This window comes from Protopterus annectens, chromosome 2.part0, assembly GCF_019279795.1.
Source record: "Protopterus annectens isolate FY-2018-M chromosome 2.part0, PAN1.0, whole genome shotgun sequence".
Taxonomy (NCBI): Eukaryota; Metazoa; Chordata; order Ceratodontiformes; family Protopteridae; genus Protopterus; species Protopterus annectens.
In genome coordinates this window covers 923,977,505-924,004,675 of record NC_056728.1, presented here as the reverse complement: position 1 = coordinate 924,004,675, position 27,171 = coordinate 923,977,505, and the positions used below count along the sequence as shown (strand labels likewise).

The following is a 27,171-nucleotide window of genomic DNA, read 5'->3' as shown; positions in this document are numbered from 1 at the left end:
TCTACAGCTATGTCAAGAATCTCAATGGCAACACTCAGATCTGCTCTGAGCTACAGCACAATGGCACTAAATATACAGAACCAGCCGATATTGCCAACATCCTGGCAGATGGGTTCAGTGCTAACTTTACCCCCCTGTCACCCTCCAAAGGGCTCATCTTAATAGTGGAAGAATGCAAAGCCCCTGTAATCATGGATGAACAAGTAAAGACCGCACTCTCCAAAGCCAAGAACACAGCATCCATGGGACCAGACAACATCCCAGGCTGCATACTGCATGAATTGCAGAAAGAACTGGCACCCTACCTAAGTACCATGTTCAATCATTTCACCTCAGTCTATGTGCCTACTGAATGGCGTACAGTGAGGGTTATCCCACTGCACAAAGGAGGTGCCACCACGGACCCTGGAAACTACAGCCCCATTAGCCTGATGAGCCTGGTCGGCAAGGCCATGGAACATATCATCTTGGAGCTTATAAACAAAGACATAAGTAACCTCCAAACTGTGGACCCCACTCAGTTTGGGTTTGTAAAATGTAGATCATGTGTACTAAACCTGATTGACTTCTTTGAAGCAGTCACCAAAGCCGTAGATGAGGGCAAGGTAGTGCACACAGCCTATCTTGACCTCGCCAAGGCTTTCGATACCATTCCCTACTCAGAATTATAGATGAACTCACTAAACTGGGCATAAATCCCTATGTCACAAGATGGGTGGCCTACTGGCTCACTGACAGAACCCACATAGTAAAAGTAGCCGAATCCAAGTCTTACTTCAGACCAATAACGAGTGGAGTACCACAGGGTTCGGTCCTGGGTCCTATCCTGTTTGGCATCTACTTCTCTGAAGTGTAGGCCAACACAGAAGGTCTTTGGCTAACAAAGTTCGCAGGTGACTGCAAACTGGGAGCCATCATAGAATCACCTAATGATCTAGACATTCTACAAAAGGGCCTCTCATGTCCTCAAACTCAATGCCAAGAAGTGCATTGTCATCCCTTTGGGAAAAACTCTGTAGCCATGAACTACCATACAGGTGGTAGCTCACTAAACACCGAAAGTGTGATAAGAGACCTCAGGACACAGGTGGACAGTAGTCTCTCCTTTGATAGCCACATCGCCAGAGTAGTCAGGAAATCCTTCTACGTGACACATCTCATCACAAAAAGGTTCTTCTCTAGAAAAAAAGGACGTCATTGTTCCTCTCTACTCATCCCTCATCAGATCCATTATAGAGTACAATGCCCCATTTGGCATGTATCTCACAAGACACCTACAACAATTGGAAAGGTCACAGAAATACCTCACTAAGAGGATTACCACCTCAAACAGATCCCATACACAGACAGTCTCAAAAAACTCCAGCTCTACTCTGTCGCATATCGCCTACTCAGAGGCGATCTCTGCCTAACATAAAAAGCTATGTCAAACCCAGAGCTGTTGGACATGCTACACTTAAAGAAATCCCAATCTCTCCATACCACACGCTCCAGGGACCTAAACCTTGTCACCACAATAAACAGAACATGTTGGAGGGATAAATTCCTGTCCCAGAGACATCCCATACTCTGGAGGAGGCTACCCATTCATGCCAAGCAAAGCTCCTCATTGGCCCTCTTTAAGAAAAATCTTGATGACTGGATGGGAAATAGAAAATTCACCCCGGGGATCACTTCTGCAGTACTCCTTGACAGGGGAACAGGAAAATAATTTTCTTGGGTGGCGAAAGCCAGGGAACCTTTTTGGCTAGACTTATATAGGCCCCAGATCTGATAGCCTAGCACCTATCTATGAACCTATGAACCTATGTTTCTGTTGATGATCACTTCATCTACGCATTTAGATATATATGTCATCACAGTTTCTGTGTATTCATCCAAGTTAGTGTAGATCAGCTGTTGCAGCCTCTGAATATTCTGCAGTTTGTATTACTGAAGCATTCTTGGAGTGCTGTGATTGCTCTATTTGGCCATGCCCTAATTTGCTTCACGGTGGGTTTCTGCCTATTAGTACAGGTTTGTTTGCTGGCATTAGCGTGATGGTGAGGTGGTCTGAGCTGCTCAAGTGTGGGTATTGCACTGCTTTATATGCCATCTTGATATTGGTGTATACCTCGTCCAAGGTATTTCTACCCCTTGTTGCATATCCCACATGCCGGTAGTGGTTGGGTAATACTGACCTTAGATCTGCCTGGTTGAAATCCCCTGCAATAATGTGTGTGAAATCTGTATTCTCATTCTGCACATCACATATTCAGTTATACAGCATAGCCAGTGCTTCTTTAGTGTTTGCACTCCATGGGATGTACACCACTATGATGCTGACATGCTGATGCTTTGAGTGCTGCTTGTGCTTTTACTTTGTGGATGGGCTGCGATAAGAGATGAGTGTAAGTCTACTACTTGAAAACACTAGGAAAAGTACCTTGCAGTTGATTCGCTCTAGAAATGCTTACTACTTTTGGCCTTTCCTCCTCTGCTACAGCATGGATAATTAATCTCGTTCTGCTGGTTCCATCCCCACCGTTCCTAGAAAGGAAAAACATGGTCTACCTGGACTGACAAAGCCCTGCCACTATTCTCAGTATTCTACAGGCTGCTAAGAGATTACCTGTGTCTGGCATACAAGGCATTCTCTGACTCATTACTGATGGATTTACTGCATATTGGCAAGTCAAATGGTATCAGAAGTACTGTGTATAGGGCTATAACCTCTTCGACATCATCAGAATTGCTTTGAGGGACAGGCATATTTCGCAGAGGATATTGCTGCTCTGGAACAGATTGCCCATCCACATAAAACAGAATTCATCCCTGTTCATATTAAAGTGCAAGTTAAATCTGTGAATGGGAAACAGAAAATTTACCTCAGGACTTCCCACTGTACAGGACAGAGGCAGCTGCTCAATACTTTATCCCATGCATGAGTCCCCTCAAATTATCTGTGGTATGATCCCAGTTATTTTCATTAGGGGGTAAAGTATAATTAACAACCATGGGATAGGTGCAACCAATCTGTAACCAAATGGGATAGGTTATTTTGTGCAAAAAAAGGGAAACTGGCTAGGCTTAAAATGGCAGACAAGGGCAGCTACCCTAGTACTTACCTATGAACCTGTGAAAAAAGCACTTACTAAGGAGCTGTTGTCATTGTCATGGGCTCAATATGTCTCAGCTAATAGTGGTTGAACCTCAGGCCGCTCACTTATCTCTCTGGCTTCCACTGGTATAGTCCTATCAGCCACCACAAACTGGCTTGAGCTGTTCCAGTGTCCAGTAATGGCCATGGTAAAACAATCTTCTATAGTATTGGGAGACACTGGTAGATTCTTCATAGAGTAACTGAGGCAAGAGATCAGTAGACTGGTCAGACATTCCTCCTCCTTGTCTGAAGTCTTCTACAGGGACTCCCGTAAAAAAAAAAAAAAAAACACAAAAGGTGAAACATTGCTTATTTCAAGAAGTAATTACAGTTAAATAAGATAGCTTTATTACCTTAGCAAGACATACATTACAGGCTGTGAAACCTGGTGTCCAGAAGTCATTACAGGTTGGCATTCTGTGTAAAGAAATTCCTGAGGAAATAGGGTTTGATGATGACAGAGATAGGGCTCCTTCTCCTACAAATTCTCAAGCCCAGCTCTCAGTTTGTGATAAAAATATTAAATCGTAAACTCTTGTAGAGGAATTTTCTTTTACTCAGTCCTTAGCCAGAATTAATGAGGTATTTTTATATGAACAAATAAATGTTCCCCTGAAATGAGGAGATAATATATATATGTTACAAATGGACAATCCTCATTCTTTCTTCCTATACTGTCAGCTCTGTAGGATGTGTTGAATGCTGACTGTAGTCATCTTGATATCCAGCCATCATTCCCTAAGAAAGCAGATAAAATGCCTTAGAATAATACATTTCTTTTTTCTCATCTTAGATTAGACCCAGCAGCTTTATCCACTGCTTCACCTGCTGGCAATAGGCTGTTGTTGAACACTAACCCTTTTGTTGACAAGGAAAGGAAGGTGTTAGACTGCCTATGTCAAAGAATGCTTTCTTCCGCTTTAGCTTTACGTTCTCTCAGTTATCAGGCATACATGGGGAAGTTTGTGTTTTGTTATATGGGTAGTCTGAGGAGCTGGCTTCCTCTTTTCCTATAGAAGAAAGTTTCTACCATGACCAGTTATCCAAACATGCTATGAAGGGTGTGTATAATTATGCAGATACTGTTTCTAGGAACAGTGCTACTGCTACAGCATTGAGAAGATATGCCTGGGTAGATAACCCAGTGTTTGCTGATGAGGTAAAGTCTGCAATATTAGATTATGCTTTAGACAAGGAGGTATTGCTGGGCTCTTCTGCTACCCAGATTCTGAATTTGATGAAAGAGGAAAATTAATTCATGTAGAATCTAAGATTTTTAATGTCCCCCAATACAGAAGGCCTCCCCCTTTCACTAAAAAGCAAAATAAGTAAAACCAGTCATATTCTGGCAAACAAGGAGCTAAAAGAAATGGCTAGAGGAAAATAAGAAAGGTGTCCTTTCAGAAAAAGTGACAGACAGACACCATACAGGTTCTTTACCCACCTTCTGGCAATATCTCCACATACTTGACCCATAAGCTGGTCCTCGCCATCCCCTTCAGCAAAAGATTGTTTCAGGCTTATGGGTGTTAAAAAGTGGTGGAGAAATACAGAAACACTGGATATAAAAACCACCTTTCAGGGGAATTACTCTCCACCTACCGAACTACACACAAAAAAATTCTGAGGTTGTCAGTCTTTACACACCCAAGGGGTCATCGAATCAGACCCTCTAAGTAAAATGGATGAAGGCTTCTATTCCAGAAGGTTTCTGGTACCAAAGAGAGAGACCTCTTGGAGAACAGTACTAGATCTTTTATTCTTACACCTATATTTGAAAGTTATCCAAAAAACATGGCATCAGATGGAGAAAGTGAAGAAATGGCATAACCAACAGAATATTTTCTATATCACATTTTATTCACTTTTAATTAATTTTCGTATTTGATAGTACAATTCAAAATGTTGATCTTACAGAGCCTGTTATCCTTCATTTATCCCAGGACTTACATGGTAACACTGGCATAAAAGATATTTATTTTCACATTCCCATAGACACATGCTTCAGGAAATGTCTTAAGTTTCTCTGTTTCTGGGTCACACTATCAGTTTTCTGCATTACCTTTGGATTATCTACAGCTCCAAGGGTGTTCATGAAATGTCTAGCCCAGTCATTGCTCATTGAAGATTGAATGATGATCACTTTTCCTTATTTAGATGATTTACTTATTTATAGAGCCTTTATCCAGATGTCAAGAGTTATTAACCTGGGTTATATTTCTTCTGACCAGTCTGGACTTCCAGATAAATTTTGCAAAATCCATCTTGACAAATTCTTGATTGCATTTCTCAACTACTTTCTATTTACTTCTGTTCAAAAGGCTTTTCTGACACAAGAGAAGGATCTTTTTCTGGAATCTTTCCAGAGCTTCTCCAATCAGTCTCAGACTTTTGCAAGAGAAATTATTAGGATCCTAGGGTTCATGGCTTCTATGATTATCATGATTCCCCTAGCCAGGTTACACATGAGGAAGATACAATGGTTTCTAAAAAAGGAAAGATCTGGACCCGACATTTACATCATCTAGACCATCAAATTCCAGTCTTAAGTTTTCTGAAAATGAAACTGCATTGGTGGAGATGAGAAATTCAGCTGAACACAAAACTTCCTTTCTCTCCTCAGGCCCCAGAACAATCTCTCACAACAGATGCCTCAGATTTTGCTTGAGGAATAGCTTATATGGTGGTAAAGGGGCAAGGCCTTTGGAGTAATTCATAGAGACCAAAACACATCAATATAAGTTAGAGATGGCTGTGATCCATGCCTTAAAATCTCTTCATTGCCTTTGGTTCCCAGGACCTCCTCTGGTCATTACAGACAATGTCACAGTTGTGGTCCATAAACAAGAAGGGAAGTGCAACTTTGTACTGCCTGGGCAGGCTGACTGTGATGACTTGGGAGGTAGCTCTACAGCATGCCCTAACCATGGAAGCATCTTGCATTCCATCAGAGCAAAACATAGTGGCAGACAAGCTGAGCAGGACCAGGACAGACCCTCATGAATGGAAACTGAATAAAGGAGTCTTCCAGGAATTGATCCAGTTGTGGGGAAAACCTCAAATAGATCTGTTCACCTCCTTTCAAAATGGACAATTAAATGAATTATGAACCAGGTTTCCTTGCAAGCAAGTCTAAAAAAAGATGCGTTTTCATTCCCTTGGATGTGAATATTCCTTTATGCTTCCACCTTTCCAGTACTAATATTATCTAAATGTGAAGCTACTAAAATATGCTGAATAAAATACTAAAACTTTGATGGTTGAAAACTTTAAGTAAATATTAAAAATAATATATAAAATCCATTTCTTCACCTTTTGCATGTTTGTGTTATAATTTGGCTGCCCTCAACTTTAATAAACTTGCTAATGATACAGCTTTATTTAATCCCAGGTTTTCACTGGCATCCAGCCTAACTTGCCATAATAGTATTCCAGGGTGGGTCTACTTCAGTAGACCGAAAGTCCACAACACCGAAAACCAAAACAATGAGACTACAACACCGAACGTCCATAATCACGAAAATCCACATAAACAAATCCCACAACAACATGAATTAAAACCCCGCAAACATGTTTACATCAATGAAGACTACATATGCCACTCAGTACAGATAAAACCATTTATTTGTACATTCACAAAGCAGTTGTACATCTTATATCACTCAATGGCGCCCATACTGTAAAGAACTTTCAGAGCATTTTTAAAGTGCACCTGTACTACAGCAAACAAAACAAACCAGTACCGTAGCACTCCCACTGTGTAAATAGCCCCATTTAAAAGTGAAGTGTTCGTTGTGTTTCACATGTGAGCAAACAATTTTCACCGCCTAAGTCCAATTACATCTTTAGTAGTTTAGCAACAGCCTTCACAAACTCAAGAGATGAATATTCTTCCCTATTGGCCAACACATTTTGCAACTGCTGATGTATGACAAGCCTCCTCCTCTTCTTAGGTGAAGGAATGTACCCAGTTGACATCCTGACATGTAATTCATCCACCCGATCTTGTTCCCTTAGTAGACATGATAATAATACAGACATGTTGGTACCCCTACTGCCTAGGAGGCATTTCAGCCTCCTATGCCAAGCCTCCACGGTATTTTGGGTATGTGGTAGACATAACTCATTCAAATCACTGACATTCCAAAACGGGATTGGAAACAGTGGGGGAAACCTCATAGTGGATGTTGTTCTTGTGGTGAATTTACGCTTCTTCCCATAAACATACCAGTCAGAGAAATAACGAGGGTAGCTGTCAATAACTCAAATGTACTCTGCACTTCAATTCCTGTAGAAATGCCAGGGCTACAAGAGACTTAATGGCCAACTGAAATGACTGTGACTTATTATAAAGTGATGCTAACCCCAGACTTTGCACCTTATGCCACACATTTTGAAAGAAGTGGAATAAGCAGCCCTTTGAACGGGCATTGGGCACATTCAGTCTGACACTTTTTAAGGCGGCAATTTTGAAATCACATAATACGAACTGCACATTAGGTTCAAAGCCATGCTGTGATAACAGGTGATATATACTATGCCACAGATAGTTGTAGGACTTTAAAGATTTATTTGACAGAAAGGAGTACAGTAGTGGCATAGCTTTACTGTGTGAGCGCCATACTTGACAAAACCATGAATACTATACAGTTGACATATAGTTATACCTTTACTGAAGAACGTGCCATCCATGAGCCAAATGGAGGCACAACTCAAGTCATACAAATTGTTAACTGTGGTAAATACAACTACAGTGGTGTCAGTGCTGGAATCAGTCATGACTTTACTAACAAATGTTCTACTTTTCAAGGGATACTTGGCAAAATCAATGTTATGTATTTTGACATTCTCGGTATCATATTGTAGGCTGGTCTTATGACGTACACGCCCTATCTGCTGTAGAAGTGCTTTTCTATGGGGTATATGGTGGATAGTATCTAAGGAAGTGGAAGCTACCACATCTTCCTCTATCAGGCATGGCGTATCTCGACTGTAAGTAGCTCTTGTTCTCAACTCATTGCAGACAACATAGCTACCTCTCCGGGTTCTCCTGGATGATTATGTGCAACAGACTTCTCAAGGATATCTCCGTTAGGCATTACAACCGTTATCGCTTGGCCTTTGCAACTTTCAGATATTTTGTATTTACAACCCCAATAACGTTTTGTATTTTTTGCCCTATCCAGATGGTACAGGTAATTATCTACTGCCAGCAGATGTTTTCCCTTTTGAGAAGGCACCGTTGTGTAGATGCTGCCTAAAACTCCTGGGGCTTCCATGTTTATCTAAGGACAGTTTCTTTGGTACATAGCACAATGTCAGTTCTGTCCTTTGGCGTATTTGTACAATGTGGGATGTTAAATAGTACCATTGGGGATGGATATCATTAATTAATTAAGTGCAGTACTTTACACTACATGGTTCGGTATTCTGATGTTTCGTTTGTGGATTTTCATGATTATGGACATTTGGTGTTGTAGTCTCGTTGTTTTGGTTTTCAGTGTTGTGGTCTTTTGGTCTACTGAAGTAGACCCTCCAGGGTATATTCCCAGGGGCCACGCCTTGGTGTTTTAACCACCTGTTACAAAACAAAAAATAAAACTTTCTTTCCTAAACAAACTGATGTGTGCTTATACAGAGCATTGGTGGTCTTCTTATTCTGTATATCATAAAGATGCTCGGATATGCATTTATTGAGGGAATGTTCCATCTTGCCATCATAAAAGGAGAGCCAGTAGTCATAGAATCTGAAATATACCACTCCTAAAGTCGTACAATTATCTCTCTGTAGGAATCAAAAGGTGTACTTTAAGCTGAGCGATTGAATCATATCGCCTTCATATATAAAACTGTTTTGTTTACAAGCTCCATATTTCTTGGTCCCTTTCTTCCAATCAGGACAATTAATTTTCAGTTTTGCTCCTTCCCTCTCAAGTTTTTCTTTAACATTATTACATATTTTAAAGCAAAACACTGGCTTGTCAGCCAACTTCCTCTAATGTTGGGGTCTACTTCTACTATAGTCCAATTGCCTTTAATAAAATCTTTAATAACAGGACTTTCAGGTCCATATTTGATTAACATACTGTGCTCATAACTTAATATTGAACCCTCATGGTTAGATTTGTTATTTGTATTTAATATATCACTAGTGGGTAATCCTTTTCCTGGCAAAGGGAGGAATTTTGCTTTTCTTGCCTGGAGAATTTCCTCATGAATTTAATTTAACATCACCTCAGGATAACTTCTTTCCAAAAACATTTGTTTTAACATATTTAATTCTTAATTCAGTTCTTGGTCATTAGAAGTGATCCTGGCCAGCCTGGCCATTTGACCCTTGACAAGACTTGTTTTGCTTAAATGGGTGACAACTTCTAAAGTGCAAATAATAGAGAAGGTTGGCCTCCTATAAAATTTGAACTTAAACATGTAACTAGATCTTTTTTTATTAATGTAACATATAAGTAATTTATACTATGATTGGAATAACTGTGGTGGTGGTGCTGCGGTAGCATTGTCGCCTCAGACTAAGACGTTGTCCTGTTCGATTCTCAGCTAAAGCGTCTTCTGTGTGGAGACATGCATGAATGGGCGTACCTTCGTTGAAGGGTGTGTGTCAGGGATGGCAACTCGGCACGTAAAAATCTACTGCCAATCATTAGTGGACCGGAGTTCCGCTGTGGTGACCCCTAACCGGGAAAAGCCGAAAGACACAATAACAACATACTATGATTGGAATATGTATTGGTAAATTTCAAAAAATCTAGTGTACCATTAATATAATTACTAAACTCATTTTTAATTTGTCTTCATTTCCACTCCAAATTATAAATACATATTGTCCAAAAAACATTCTAGAGGCAGCAATGAAGTCCTCTGTAATTATCTTAACAAAGCATTACAAACTGGATCCCCTTTCCATATCTAGGGTAAGGTTTGCTAGGACAGTTCTCTAGGGATTCCTGGATCCATATCCTTCCTACTCCCAAGTTGAATAGGCTCTGGTAATCAACCAGTATAGCCTAAAGGCTACTGCAGAAGTGGAAATGACGATCATAGTACAGTTGTGCAAGTTGGTATTCAAACTCCTCACTGCTGCAGTAGCTGCACCCACCCTCCATTCCCTTCTCTTGTATATAGATCTAATTGGGATAAAAAGTAGGGGTTTTGTGTTTCTACATAAACTATATATGCTTCTTTGTTACCATTTCTTTTTTGTTCAAGATTATTATGCCTTTCTCTCTCTGTATGAGCAAGAAAGTCCACAAGAAATCTTCGCTCTTCAGCAGTCAGGCTGAAGCTTTGGGAGGGTGGAGAAGAGGGCCGAGCTTCTGAAGCTGGCCAATTGTTTCCTGGACAGGGAAACAACCCATATAGCCCAAAAGGCTGTTGCAGCAGTGAGGAATTTGAATATCTACTGTTGTAGGTATGTGTAACTTACACAACTGCACTTTTTTAGGTTTATTATCTTACTTACTGTGTGAAAACATTGTTTATATTTGGAGATGTTTAAATCAGGCATATAAGGATTGACAGGCTCAGAGTTTATCTACAGACGTTTATCACAAAGTGTAACACTCTGTTATACTTTAGCTTGGATACTTATGTTAACACTTGATTGATTGAATTTCTAGTATAAAACATAGTACAGAAAGTGTTTTTGTCATTTTCAATCCCAATACTCTGTAATGTAAGTGAAGAGGTAACAACAACCCTTGAAAGCTGGAAAAACAAAAATAGTATATTTAAATATTTCTGTCCCTTGTATATGGGACACAAACATATAAAAAGCTTGGTCATTACTTTGATGATTATGGATTCTCTTAACTCCAAAAAGCATTATGCCAGCTAAACTCCAACGCAGGCATAGATGCAAGTAATCAAGTGTAGTGTGGTGAATTTTTTCATTTGCCAGCATTTTCCAAAGAGGAACATGCAGCAAATACCCAACAGCCTTGGTGTCAGAATACAACCCAGAAGCAGACCATTACTTTAATTGCACTTTAACTGGTATTTGATTTATCAGCATGATTTTGCTGAATTGCAGGCTGACATTTGTCTTAAAATTACATGCCTCTGCCTCACCTGCTTTTGCTGTACCACCAGGTAATAATGTTGAGGTTCTGTATTTGGCATTACAGACTAGAGCTGTTCTGACCCATGACCCTTAGTTTCATAGCCACAGACCTCCCTGGGCCATGACTGTTTGCAGACGTATTGTGAAGATCACTTCAACACTACTGAATGTTGTGCTGTATGTGCTTTTGTGAGGTGTTAATGTTCTTTTGCTGCTGTTCTTATCATGGTACCAAATGCAGGAGATTCTAACATTTGCCCAATTACAGCTTATGTTGGATTGAATGTTGATGCAGTTTTTTTCTGTGACTATCAAACATGCCTCATTTATTCATTCATCGATTCTCCTACCAAAGGTTTTCAGTTGAAAGCAGGGCATGATCTGTACAGAGGAGACCGTCATTTAGGCAGCCATGAGAGTGCCTTTTACTCTCACCAGTATCCTAGCAGTGAGGGTGTCTGTAGTGGCCTAACACTACCAGTAGACAGGAACGTTTGGTCTACATCACAGGGAGAACTCACAGTGCCTCCCCATGGGAGTAGTATGCTTCTGCACACTAACACTGATGGCTTGGTGATCATAACACCCACCTGTAGGCTGCACATTTGCCTTGTTACCCTTCCTTCAAGGGGTTGCAGCGATGTGTGCCTGTCTCCATCCTGCCATCCCCCACCCCTCAAGGTGTGAATGCCCATCTGCCACTGCGAGCTTCATCAGGTGCCTGAGTCACTAACCAAAGTCTGGCCATGTCAGGGCTTTATCCTTGGGCTCAACTTGAGCTGGTTCTTCTAATGAAGTTTACCACAGGTCATCAACTGTCAGTAAATTGTTTTATTTAAGATAAAATGCAACATTACACCAACTCCATTCTTGAGATTCTTCATGATTTGTATAAATTACAGGCTCTGTATAATTATGTGTGTATTGGGGCATTGATTACCAAACATCTCAACACACGGGGTTAAGAGTACAAACTGCTAATTAGATCCATCCTGTATGGATTTGTTTTCCTCAAGCTGTCTGTCTAAGTCAGTGAGTCAGAGTTTCTGCTGGCCAGTTCCTAAAGAATCACTTATATAGTGAACTTAACACATAAGTAACGAAATGGCACATTTCCTCCCTTTCTGTTAGGATAAAAGCAGATATATCTTGTAGATTTTGTTTTCTGTTTCTGGGTCGTCATCATATTTTCACCTTGGTTCTTATCATTCCCTTAGGACCTCCTGCCAGAGAAGTTCATTCTCTCATATTAGTTGCTGACCATGTTGCCTTTTACCTTGCTATATAAGTGGACCTCCCTTTCCAAGGCAGAGTCACTATTTTTGGTACCTTATCTCTAGGCAGTGCAGCTGGTGGTAGAGAGTCTGTGCTTTTTTTTTTTTTTTTTTTTTTGCTAGCCAACCATCCAGCCTCTCTCACAAAGCTGTAGCATTTGGTGTTTTGGCCAGTTTCCAAACTGGTGACTCCCCATCTAAAGTTGGGGACCAAAAAAAGTGTTTCCAGCAAAACTTTAGAAAAGCATCTAAACACATGAGTTGCAGCTGTTTAAATGAATGCCAGTACTTCACTTGCACCCTAACAGCTTGAACCTGATGTATCCACATCCTTCACTGTGTCCCATCCTAGCTATGTTTTTTCCCTGCCAGTCCGACTCTGTCAACTTATTCTGCTACACTAGGGTGATAGCCAGTACAACACAAAGGCAAAAGATATCTGGATGGGGCCATAATCCTGACAACCATGAGGGCTGCTTGCGCCTTTTGCTGGCATTTCTGCAGTCAAGGAATTTTTAGAATGGCCTAGGCCCACTCCCTGGGAAAGTGGACATGCGTCTTTGTAACCACAGGGACAACCATGCCTTCTTCTTATGCAAGAGCACTCTCCTCTGCACTTACTCAGTGAAGTCTGCTGTCAGCTTATTGCATCACATGTCCAACCCAGACTGCAGCTACGTATTTTGCCTCTCCTTTAAGGGAATTATAACTATAGGTGGTTGGCCACGCCACCTCCCTCATAGTTTTGGTCCACTCATCTTCCCCTCTGTGTTCTGTGAAGTGTCCAAGCAGTTTAAGTGAACTCTGGTCACTTGTTTTACAGGGAGGCCATTATTTTTCCTGTACACTACCTGAGCTGGCTATGAGAATCTGTAGATTTGCCAGTCTTGCGATTTTCACTTATCAGGTATACTATCTTTTTCAATCTGCTGTTATAACTTCCATGTTTGAGTCATGCACATAGTGTGCATTGTGTGTTATACACCACCTGCGAGTAATCCTTCCCTGCAGTCAAGAATCCGCAACCAACTTCTGGCCATTGTTTTTTTGGCAAACTTGCAGCTGTATCACCACATAATATTTCATGCCTACAGTAGGAGTACAGGGCTCTCATTTCATTCCTGCCCCCCCCCCCTCCAACTCCCACTTTTCCACACTTAGCTGCCCAATTAGTATATCAGAGTTAAGAACTCTTCCACTCACTGTGTTGGTGGGCTAGCTTTCACACTGCAAATGCAAGCTTCCATTATATGCTGTAGCAATCAGGATTTTATGGCTGATTGTGCACTGCCACTTTTAGTAACAACCAGCAGTATGAACCACCCACTCCCACAGGCCTGCACACTTTCAAATTCTACAAATTGTACATGCAGCATATTACATAGTAACTGTAGCTGGTGTAAACATCAAGCTTGCTTCACCTTTTCACCTCTACAGATAACAAAAACACAAAACCATTTCTTATCGCTGCTTAAGTTTGATCTTTTTTCTTTAATTAAAAAACAGTTACATTTTGGCAACATGGATCTGAGAGTGCAGTTCTCTGCACTGTCTGCCTTGGGGACTTCCCGCACATGAAGATTCCCACACATGAAGATTCCACACACAACATAGGCATGATCCATGAAATAATTTATGAGAACTTTTTTCGGGTATCGTTTCAAAGATTTTACTGCATTAAACAAGTCAAAGCTATTTTTATAAAAAGTTATTTTTTCAAAATAATAAATTCATAACTCTGTTAAGAAGAGGTTTAAACACTCACGCTCTGTGAGCGGGACTGGTAGAATCCCCCATTCTTGTAGGTATGTGTTTCTCTTATCCAATATTCTAGTATAAACTCACGATTTCTTAATTGCAGGAAACAAGATAATGCCTTTGGTCAATTTGGGTGTCAATGTAAAAAAAAAAATCTCTCTTTACTTGGTATATTTGCTAGAAAAAGAAAAAGAAAACAAATTATCTACACAGTTGTGTAATAATTTTGTAAAGTTAACAAAATGCAAGTTTTGTAGAATCTGTGGGTCCTTATGGCTACCAAGGGTAACTTAACTTTTGGTTGCTGTCTTTTATAGTACTGTTAAGTTATTAACATGGTCTGCCAAGTGTTGACTTTTTTTTTTATTGTGAATGACTTGATTATATTGCTTTCATAAATATTGTGATATTTTGTTTCATTTCATAAAAATGAATTGTGCGTTTTGTTTGTGACTGTTGCATGAACTTGCATGCAGAACTGGCGCTGCGACTTGATCAGCAAAAAACATCATTTCTAACCTTGTGTTCTGTTTTTATTTGTTTTGTTTCTTTTTAATTGCAGTGCAAGCTTCACATAAGCAAAGCCATGCAGGTCAAGGATGCTTCTCTCCCTACCCCATCCATCCACTTTGTGCAGTAATTGATCTGCCTGCTATGTTTTTTGAATACCACTAACTTTATTAATGCATTTAAGTCAACAGCGTGTTGCAGTAACTTCCAGGTGATGAAGACGCTATACCATACTGGATCGTGGGCATGGAAACAGTGCCTTTTAAACCTAGTTAAGAGCAGCAGCAGCACTTGTAGCAGATCCACACTGGAATATCCATTTTAAATTGGACATTACATACACGACAGTTTGTTGAATCCGTGGTAGAAGTTGTTCAATCTTTTTCTGGCTGCATTTAAGCAAATGACTGTCATGCAGAAGGCAGAGGTTTTATTTTTTGCAGTCCAGTAGCTCTGTGCACCTTGGCAGCATGTGTTTACTAAATGCATATAGATTGCCACAATTAACAGGGTACTAACAATGAGGAAAGCAGAGAGAAAATACATTCCCTGATTGTTACAGTGAAGAGGGTCAAATATGAAAAATGTAGCTACTAAAAAAATACATAACTGCAATTTTACAATATTGCTTCTGGCAAAGATGCAGGAATTCAGGCATGCAGTTTTACAAACCAGATTTCCCTGATTCTTCCCACCTATGCTATGTTGCATTGACCTAAAGTATTGATTTTGTTACACTGCAAGTACTGACAACTGTGATGCCTGGCAGCTTTGTTATTTTAGTAGTAGTTAAGATCTGATGCCAAGGGCTGCTGGTTCTGCCCCACTGGCAAGACTGAAGAATATGTCCAAACAGTCTTGTCAAAGCAGTAGTTCCAAAATCTGGTTATAGCCAGACTAGCTAGTTCAAGGTGTTATCCACATGAAAGGTCTAGAACATATTAAGTAGATCAGAAATGTTTCTGAGATGAAGATCATTTACCTGGAATTCCAGCCATACTTAAATACTTTTTTTAATTGGTGAAGAATTGTAACATACTTGGTTGTGGCATTCTTTTCTGAGCAGTTTTCCCCCGTATCTCATCCATTCCCTGAAGGGGTATTGCACATCTGCAGTGTCTGAAGTGTGGTGCTACTTTTTGCTCTGCTTACTCTGTCTAGAAAATGGATTTGCAGCTGAAAGCACTGTGGGCCAAATATTAAAATGAAGGAGGTCAGTCAGAAGTTGGACCAAAGGATAATAAGGTCATAGCAAATTATCTGTTTCTGCCTACCCCAAGGTGCAGTGACTCTGACTTGTAGTAATCAAGTAGTGGTGGGACCTTTTATGGGAGGTTTGAAGTCCCATCAGGGAAGTAAATTTAGTTAAAGCTCTCTCTCTTAGATGAACATTTGGTTGAATTTTCAAAAGCTTGTCTATTCAGAAAAGTTGCATTCTGCCGCAAATCCTAGACTCACTCTTTTCTGCTGGCTTACATAGTGGCCTTTCTTCACTGCAGCATGCATAGAACCTTTGACAGCAAATTCAGTGTCAGCCCCCAACCCCAGCTTGCTGCTTTTTCTTTAAATAACTTTATTTGGCGTGTTGCTGAATTGAAACATGGCTCTAGATTACTACTATTATTATTTTCCTGTTGTTCATACTACCTGCTCATCACCAACCTTTGTATGGAGCAGTCTTCCTTTTTCAGAGAAGATCACATAACCCATCTGCACATAACCAAGTTTTCTCTTTAATGACTGTAACCCTGCCTCTGGAGGCTGACTTGGGCATCTGAGTCACTGCGGGGACATGATATACCGTCCCCCATTGTGTGTATGCTTCCACACATGCACACACACACTCCTCCCTGTCCTGTCACCACCATGGTTGGAGCAGTCAGCCAACTGGAGCCACCATCTCTGCCACTGTCTCTGAATGGGTGAGCTAGCTGCCTTATCTTCTGATACACTAATTGATCTCAGAGCATTTGAGTGATAGGCAGGATTTTATTGTTGAATAACTACACCAGTCATTGAATTTCTGCATGGGACATGAAAATGGATAAAAAGATAAGGGCCACGGTACATGGAAGTTACATAAACACACTGTTAAATTGAGATTCAGAGCTAAGGTTTTCCTACTGTATGTTTTGAGGACCTTTCTGAGTCTGCAACTTCTACTGCAAGTGGAGTGAATAGAGGAACATAGGCAAGAAGTGTTACTGTCTTCTTTTATATGCAGTGCTTAAACAGTTTGGGATTTACAGATGTCCTCAGGGTTCCATGAACCCCATGCCACCCCACTTGTATAGATCACTAAACTCTAGTCTGCCTGCTTGGTTTTTATTGCCAAATGTCCATGTGATCCCTGACTCATTGCATACTGCTAGATAGAGGGTAATACTTTGCAGAGAGGATTAGTGGAAGAACATTGTTATTAATCTGTAGATGGCATTCTGGTAGGTATTCTGATGTTTCTCCATAGCAACTAAGTAAGTTAGGCAATCATCAAGAGGTGTTGAAATATACATAAAAATACAAACTATAGCAATAAAGGAGTTGTGCATTCTGCATAGGTTTTAGAGCTGGAAGTTCCATCTAAATAAACTTAGATTAAATGGGAATTGAGTGTAGCAGTCTTATTTAAGGTACTGAAAGGCAAAAAATCTATAGATTTTTTTTCCTGGTTTAACATTTGTTGTTATACAGCCACTTACATGACCTTGTATATACCGGATCTGTGACGAACCATCGAATGGACAGATTGTCAAAAGTCATGTGATCGAACAATCAGTCCATAAAAAAAATCTAAATGAAAACAAACTCTCATAGGTTCATACAACAGAAAAAAATGCATTTGCAGGGGAGCAAGCCCCCCCCCGTACCTTCTTCCCCCCTAATTATTTATACCAACTCCGAGATCGCTCTACAGTGGGGAAAAGGGCACATTTCCTGATCATTACTGTAACACAATCTCACAATGGTTCAACGGACTGAATTTTTGATCATATGACTTTTGACAGTCTGTCCTTTCGATCATTTGATAAGAACATGTCTGGGGACACAGACACAAATTTATTACAATATATTACTTCCATTAATGCCACTTAGTTGATGTTGTCTAGGACAAGAGTGTGAGTGCAGCCGTTAACAGGTTAAATACATTTCCCAGTTACTTACCTTTAGAAACCCTGTTTAGCACTGTTAGTGCCCTTAACTTTCACTTTTTAACAGCATTTATTGTACAGGGTAAAATGAGCAAGGAATGCATGTATAATTTTTATAACGCAGGCTAAAAGTGTAGTCGTTAGTGAAATGCACAAGCGGATAAAGATGTCCTTGTTGTTCCTGAGCCATATTTATTACTGCTGCTCTGCTTGCTCCTCTCTGTCTTTTCTTCACCTTGTTTTTCACAGTAGTCCTTGGCTGTGCACAGAGTAGACTAAACCCACCAGCAGCACTGGATGTGCTTTCTCAATCGCATGTAAGTATAGCACTTAGTTGCTTTATATATATTTTTATGATTATACTTGGCTAACTTTTGGTACATTGTAAAAGACTGCGATGCTGTTTTCTCTGCATGTTATACTAGCTTGTTAAAGCAGAAGCATTAAAATGAACATCTGGTTATGGTTTACAGCCTGAAACTAACAGTGAGGAGAATGTGCTGAAACATCATAGCCAAGTGCTTTCTGTAAGATCTGCACAGAGGAATTGAACATTATAGCATTGCTTGTTATAAATCAGAGTAGTCTGTTCACAGTTGCCTAAGTAAAGATGATGGGATTTTTGTTTTGCACTGGTAGGGGATCACAGGTAGTTATCAAACATGTCTAATGTTGAGAAACTCATTTTTGTTTGCTGCACAACCCACCCTTCTCCCATTCTTTTGCTTTGTTGCATGCTGCTCTGCTGAGTTCATACATAATTCAGTGCTTGTCACCCTGTCTTCCCTGATTCCATTGTTTATAACTAAGCTTTGTATACAACAACTTGTCATTCTATGTAACTGTAGCCCATTTTACCTTTTGTAGCATCATCACTGTGAGAAAGCACAATTTTATCTGCATTTGTTATGTATGCCAGTTCATTTTTATATGGTTTTCAGAGAGACATTTTTTTATTGAAGCTGTGACCAGTAAAGTAACTCTCATCAATGTATGAATTTTAATATACTCATAACCATTATATTGGAAACTTTTTTAACAAAATGTACATTAGACTCTTAACTGAAAGATGAAGCTGATTTTAGATTATAAATTATGCCTTAGTACCGAATATCATTTTTTAATCTTAAAATTTTTGAAAATTGCATGTAGTGCTTCAGGTTCATATATATTGAAAACATAAAATAAACAAAAGTGGTAATAGTGAAAATGTGTATATTTTTAATCAGAACAGCCATTTTTGTTTATTGTATAGTGCCTGTTTTTTTAGTGTATAATTGCATATCCACATGTAAAAGGGGCAGTGTCACCCATTATGTACTGATTTCACTAGTTTAAATATAAACATCCAACCTTTGCCTCCAAAACAAGAGTACAAAGTATATATGACACTAAGCCCTTGATGTGAATAAAATGAAGGTCATTATTTATTATTGCATTTGTCTAGCTTCTATGTGAGTTGTACATTTTTGAAATCCATCACAAATTTATGCTGCAGGCTGTGCAAAGAATCTCATTCTGTGTAAACTAATGTTAATTTTAAAGATTTTACAACCAGAGCTTAAATTAGGCATTCTGGTTGCAATTTACATATTATCCTTAATTTCATATTTGTTTCTGTACATGAAAACACTGGATGTTGGGGGTATGCTATTTTGTTAAATTTTGTGATTTTGTAGATGCCAGATTTAGTATTTGAAGCTCTATACAATGCATTATAGTACCTTTGAGCTAAACTGCGTATGTGTAGCTAGAAATATATGAGTGCACATATATAAATGTTTGCAAAATTGTCTTATTAGTTATCAGCGCTGGAAAAGTTTATATGATTTAAACGTTTGCTGCCAGAATGGAACAGTATTAGTTTCTAGAAAGCTAACAAGATTTATTCTGTAAGGGTTTTAAAACTGCATTTTGAACAAAAAAATGCAGTTTTGTTTTTGCATTGCAGTACTTGTGTGGCAGTAAGCAGATTAGATGTCACCTCATTTAGCACATAGGGCAAAAATCTTAGCACAGGCTAATGCCCTGACAAGAATCCTAGCATTTCCTGTTAATGTTCCTATCAGCACATTGTTGTAATGTTCACTCTGAAGTCCCACAAGATTGAAAGTGGTATACGTAGTCCTAAGGTTCACAGTTGCGTAGTGGTTATCTGAGAAGAGCATGGCTGTGCCTATATGCAAGTGTACTGATTGCAGGTTTTATGCAATGACTACGACAATGTATAAGCCTGTGCAAAGGAATTCTCACATTCTAGAAGTGCTTAAATGGGAGAAGTAATGATTTAGTTATATGGGAATTATTCTGCTAATGTGTAAAGTGACAATTTATTTTAGATTTTTTTCAGAAGTTGTGGACAAGTGAGGCAGTGCACAAGCCCATTTGAACCAGTGGTAGGCTATTAAGGTAAGCAGTGCTCAAAGCAACTCTGCAGAATTAATTAAAAAAAATAAAGGGGTCCTTATGTGGACAACCCAGAGCAGTTCTTTAAAAGGTATGAAAGGGGACAATAAGAAAGCTGGAAAAGAGTGAGACATAACATAAGAAAGATGTCAAGTGGGGTTATGTTTGAGGAGTTGGGAGAGGAGGGGTTCTATATTTTTAGTGGAGAATAGACCCTCCCCCTTAATTTTCAATGTTTTTATTTATTCAGTAAGGAAATTTGAGAAGATAATAGTGTATAGGGTGTAAGAGAGAAGATAAGGGAAGGAGGAAGATGACTTTGGCTCAAAGGTGGGTTAACAGCATACACACCCACACTCTCTAGCACCCACAGTGTAGTTGTTTTTAAGTCCTGTGTCCAGAAGCTCACTTATTGCATGCATTTCCCTGGGGTTGAAGAAAGTCCTTGTGTCATAAATTGTTTGACTGCCTCAGAGCAGTACTCGTGTGGAAGTTCTGTGTAAATTGCTTCCACATCAGTGGTAACAAGTGCTGTGTCTGGCTTGATCCTAATCTAACATTTTTCATAAAGTCATGAGTTTCCAAGATGCATGACGGAGCATTTCTGGCAATTTTGTTTACTTTAAATTCCAAATAATTCGATAGGGGCTCAATGGCAGAGTCTCCTGCTGCTACCACTGTATGATATGGGGTGTGGGGTCAGCAAGGTTTTTGTGTGGCTTAGGGATGCCAGAAAACTGGGGTTTCCTTGGGTGAGTGACTCAGAATATTAAATAATCAAGTACATTACCTGGGTTCAGAGCAGCAGTTCTTGTGTTTATAAATCTGTAGGTTTGGATGATATGTTCAATGCCCACCGTTTGGTAGAAGTCCTGGTTTCCTAACATTTTCTCAATTTTCGGGTGTACGAATCAGTATCTGTGATTCTCTCATCTTTGTCTGCCTTCATCACTCGCCTTCTTTTATCGGTGCCAAGACTTTTTAGTGCTGCTAGTTCATTCTGGAATAAGTTATAAAACCTTCCCGTGCAGGGCTTGGTAAGAATTCTGCAAATGTCCTCCTGATATTTCTACTTGTAGTATACCCATATAGTTAGGTGGAGAGGTGGATATTACTAGTAAGAGTAAGTATTAAAACTTTCCTGAATTAAGTTATACAGGGTTACATACAGTCATTATTTAAAGTTGCTAAATCTGTTGATTTTTTTTCCTTCTTTTTTTATTCTAGTCTTGTAATCAAGTTGGCTGTGTACACATTTATTATTTAGTAGAGAGCACTTAATGCCATTTTATTGCTGTACACTGATCTGATGAAGCATCACCTTATTGGTAGTTAAACAAAAGTGCTTTAGACTCCTATGTTTATACTTGCATCAGTTTCAGTAAAGCAGTAACTGGATGATGTTTCTCAAGGCCAAAATGTACTTTTTAATTCATGTCGGCATAATCACCCTACCATAATCATATCTCTAAGTTCATATAATAAACCTCCCTAGCATCGGTTTATTTGGCCTGTGACAATGCTGCCTTCCTGTCCAGATTAGATTTACCACTTCCTGTTAATTAACCCTAGCTTCACACATTTAAATCCTTTTCTTTCAGCAAAAATTTACACATTTGTGATATGCCTCCCATCATAGACTCCGCTTGTGTTAGTTTACAGCCTGTAACTTCTGCACTGCTTTAATATGTAAGACTATTTGCAGTGAGCCTATCTTTATAGTATACCTAATGTTTCTTAGTACTGTATTAATAACCTATGAATTATTTTCTGTTTGTTTCAAATATAGATAGATTAATGTCTTGCTTATACGTAATGATAAATTAAATTCAGTATACTACCAAAGAGTGGACAGTGTGTACTGTTGCATCTTTTTCCACTCTCCCTAGACATCTTTAAAGGTTTTTTTTTGCAATGGGCACTGGTACAAGATACACTTACTGGACGCTCGCTGATTCTGATGGGAACTACACTTTGCTGTTTTATAGGGATTACTACTGTGGCAACTAGGACTTATGACATGTTACTGAATCTCTTATAATGTACCTGTTTTGACAGCATTTACATGGAACAAACTGAAATAGAAGTCGCTTTTCTCTTTCCTCATTTAACCATGTTTTATTCACCATCATAGAATGGTGCAGTTTATCTTAGACCTACCACTACAGAGCCCTTTCTTTTCTCTCTGAACAAACTTATAATTGATCTATCACTAGAAAGTTGAATTCATCTGTCATGGAAAGGGTGGTGTGCTCCTGACATAAAGGATACAAGGTAGGTGCTCCCAGTCACATGTTCAGAAGGATTATCCTGAGTAGCTGCAGTTAACATTACTACAGCATAATACTTTAGGATTTTAGTTTGGTTGGCTGTCGCATATTTTTAGTACTTGTTGCCCCGTCTAAACATGGAAGATAACATCTACTTATCTCATCACAGGTGCAGTGATGTACTAATAGTTATACACAGCCAGGGACAAGATTTATAGTCTTCATAGCAATTAAGCATTAGCCACATAGCATAGGACTACAACACATAAGCTACAGATAGCTGTTGGCTACCAATAGGAGTAGATCTGCAGAACAGCAGAAAGATGAGATTTATCCTGTTGTAGCTTGGATGAACAGCCTATGGCATACATTTATGACCCCAGCTTGAATTAATTAACAATGATGACTGCATTAAAGTGGATATCTCGTGTCATGTAAACTGGATTTATATCTGATGAAGCTTGTTTAAGGGTTGTGTTTCAGTAAAGCCGTTTTGATTTCTAAACAAGTTATAATTGCTTGACTGCTCTGAAGTCTCAACTGAGCTTGTCTACAATGCCTGGTACTTTTTTGCTGATTTTTCAGGATTCTCAGCCGGCAGCTTTGTTGCTTACAAGTACCAGTTCCCCCTATGGTTTGCATATACATACATTGATACATACATACGCGCACATACAGAGGAAATGTATCATAGCAATAGAAATCATGACATCCTTCTGTTTTTACTTACAATAAACAAAGGAAAAATAGTAGTATGAAGTAAAAACTTGTTATGGAATACAAATAAATCATTCCTCCATGTCAGGAGTTTGTATTAGTATATAAAGACCTACTCTGCTGCTTACTAAATGTATCCTATCTTAACGATATGAATGCATATGTAATAGGTAAACAACCATGCACCCCCTTTGTTCTTTCTGTAGCTAAAGATCATTTATAATAGATGTCAACCCCAAGTAGGATTGGAAAGGCTTACTGAGGGTGCTTGTGAGAATGCAAACATTCATTCTTATGAAATCAGTATATATGATAAAGAAAAGCATTTTGTTCATCATAAATTGAAATTAGTCTTTCTTTTTTTAAGTAAGCTTTCAGACATAATAATCAAAACACAATTGCAGAACTACTGTAATACCAATAACCTTTCTGGCACAATTCATTTCAGTATAGTATTGTGTAATATTTTCTTAGTGTAAAATTTAGTACAATTTCATATGTTATACCAGTATATTGGATGCTTAGTAAGCATTGTGATTAAAGTATGTAATGACTATTACATAAAGACTATTTAAGAGTGAATTTATTGTCTCTATTTTGTTTCTTTGTACCCTCCCCCTCTGTCTTTAATTATGCATTACTTTACCTTTCTTTTTTTCCTTTCTCTCCCATTTATGTTCTTTTTCCCATCAATCCAGATATCCCAGGAGGAGCTCAGTTCTGATCTTCCAGATCACTGTGTGCCCACCCAGAGACATCCTCAAAGTGTCAGGGCAGTGCTCTGGTCCTACAGGCACCCTAACACATTGCAGCTTGGAAAGTCACCAATGGTTTTGAGCTTTGGGATCTGGTTGAGGATGCAGGACATTCTTCAGTGGATACAAGACTTGCTGCCGTGGTTGGCACTGACAGTGGAGGCACTGGAGGCCTCCATCCCCTCAGTGTCAGGGTCTTCCACTGCATAACCATCAGGCAGTGAAACCATGTGAGGTCCTGTTAATCCCAGTGTGGGTACTCTGGTAACCCCAATGTAGATTCTCAGCTCAGCACACCACTATACCTGGTTAGAGTGAGATGCACTCTTTGGCAGATACATGCCACTCCTTCTTGCCATCCCTGCATGGAATGCACACATCTGGTCTGACTCAATACTATGGCTATTCATGCAGGACTGTGACTTGCTCTTCCTCCTCCAGGATAGGTAAACCAATTTTAGCTACTTATTCCCCTCTCACTCTGGCTGTGTTTTTCAGTTCCCACCTCACTACTTAAGCAAGGTCAAGTGGGCATAGTCAGGCCTGCATCCCTTATGTCAAGTCATACTGTCTCAGAAATGTTTTTTAAGCAGCATTCAAAGGCATTGCAAACCCTTAACAACATTGTTTCAGAGTGCAAAGTAGTCTGATAGGTTTGCAAAGTGGATGCCTCATTCAGTTCCTGCATTTCTTTTGCCTTTTCTAGCCTTGTTATATTGTGGTAGATTTTCCTTCGTTGCCATCATACTCTGACATTACTCTGCTCCTCTAACCAGTGGCATTGCTGTATTCGAGCACCAGATGCTTCAGATAAGTTTACTGTTCCAAACATTATTAATTTCTGGTGGCTAAAATATGTATTTTCAAGCGAAGCTCCCTTTCACAGCAGTTGTGGTAATTCCATTTGTTTATTGCCCAGCTTTGAGTAGATTGGAGATGATGTTAATGATGGAGTTTGCATGAACTTTGTCATCAGAGAAAATCTCCACACACATGTCAGCAGACTAGGAATAATGCATGTAAATGCACAGTGAGGGACAGCATCTTTGCACTTTATTCATGTTAATATAAGTGAAATGCAGAATTGAGGGAAAGGGGTACATGGGACCTGGAGGCCATCTAACATCAGGAATTAAACTGTAACAAAATGTATATATTATTAAAAGTGCTATACTAATGCTGGGTAGTAGCATCCCCAGAATATTTGTATGCCGAGACCTGCTTATCAATAAACTAGGTTGCTTTAGGTAAGTACTTTCATTTCAATTATACTTCAAGGTAGATTCATTTTCAGAGTGATTCATATTTTTAGTAGGACCCTTGGTATCTCTTGGGCAAAATACTAATTAATGTGTGAAGGATTAGATATGGTGATCAGCAGCAGAAAGCAACATAGCTTAGAACTATTCCAAGAAGACCAATATATTATTGACTTTAACAAACGTGGCTATCACCTATCTCTCTTTTTTTTTTTTACAACAGGCCTACTTTTTGGGAAAAAAACATGAAAACTACAACTGTCTTGATCCTATAGGAGAAAAAATAGTTTACTTTCTTTAAATATCATAGAAAACTGGATACTGCTTTTTTAAATATGTGTTATGATATAAAACTAATGGAAACAACTAAAGTTCTCTTTCAGGAAGGGTCACTGAAGCAGTAGATTATATTTGCATTTTACCCTGTTTGTGTCTTCATTCTTATCAAAAATTTCATAAGTTGTCCCTCATTTACTATGTAGAACAGTGCTGGCGATATGGATTTTCATAACAGTATCTCTTGTCTTGGTTGATGTGCACGTCTGCCATACAAAGTCAGCATTGTGAACAGCTTTGTTCCATTCTCACTTCAAGACCATTTCTAGTTTTGCCAGATCTAAAGCAATTAATACATTCACTAGCATTCAGGACAGTGCCTCAGTATTTATTTATTTTATTTTATTTTACATTTGTTGACCGGGAAAGTCCGACTGTACACAGGCCAGTTTTCAGCAAAGGCCCGGGGAGAAAAGCTCCACATAAAACAATGCTACAAATACATTTTATAAAATACATAACTGTACTCTTAAGGCATACAAATATACATATAAGAGCATATTGAACATTTCTTCATAGATGTGTAAATCAATACCATCAGAATAAAACATTGTTGGGTAAAAATAAGTATTCAGAGGTTAGAAACTTAGAGGTGATCTTCGGCAGAATCCTTGCAACACTGCAATGTAGTGGATTAGCCTGGGGAGTCACATGGGCACAGCCAATTGTTAAAATAGTAGGTTTTGAGTAGTTTCTTAAATAATGAAGCAGAGCTTGTAGAAGTTGTATGATTTGGGAGTGAGTTCCAGATTTTTGCTATTGTACAGCCAAATAGAGTTTTACCCGCTTCATTCTTATGTTTTATGACATTTATGAGATTACAGTCTGTTGATCTTAAGGCTCGGCTGGTAGTGTAGGGCTGTATTAGATCCTGTAGTACTGGAGTTTTGTCAGGGAGGTAATGCAGTTTGTGGGCTGTGGAGCGTTGAGTAGTAAGAAGTAGTTGGGGCAACTCAAACCAGTTGAGCTGTTTGAGGGAAAGACAGTGATGGGATCTATTAGAGGCACCTGTAGCAAACTTGGCAATCTTGTTGTAGCAAGATGCCATTTTGTTTTGTTCACTGTGGTGAAGATTAGTCAGGATTGGGGAGACATACTGTAGGGTGGATAATAGGTGAGTTCATGCAATAGTGGCTTTGGTATAATTGGTCATGAATTGCTTGTTCCTATACAGGAGACCAAGCTTTTTGTTTACTTTTTTTGATTGTTTGGGCTATGTGTACGTCAAATTTGAGATTGTTGTTGATTACTACTCCTAGGAGTTTAGTGTGTGTTGTTGGGGTGATTGAGGTATTATCCTTGGAGTTTATGGTGAAATCATTATTTAGTGCAGGAGATCTACCAGGACTGAAGAGAATTAGTTTAGTTTTTTTGGGGTTGAATATAAGTTTAATGCTAGAAAACCATGCTTCAGCCAGAGTAAAGTTATTCTGTGTTATTGTTTGAAGTTTGCTTAAGGTTGGGGTGGCGCATATGATAGTAGTATCATCTGCATATTGCACTATAGAGGCAGAGGGA

At 39.2% G+C, this 27,171-nt stretch overlaps 1 protein-coding gene across 4 annotated transcripts in view; it reads left to right on the top strand.

The window, feature by feature from the left end:
- SEPTIN11 (septin 11) overlaps positions 1–27,171 on the top strand; it is a 1,067,046-nt gene that overhangs the window by 927,022 nt on the left and 112,853 nt on the right. For 2 of the 4 annotated variants that reach the window (XM_044061169.1, XM_044061170.1), the window contains exon 9: positions 18,160–18,227. The exons of 1 other annotated variant lie outside the window; for it this stretch is intronic. In XM_044061169.1, the coding sequence (XP_043917104.1) occupies positions 18,160–18,184 (25 nt within the window). In that variant the 3' untranslated portion in view covers positions 18,185–18,227. Of the gene's footprint in view, positions 1–14,813; positions 19,349–27,171 lie in introns of those variants that run through there. One more of the 4 variants, XM_044061171.1, reaches the window with a different exon arrangement.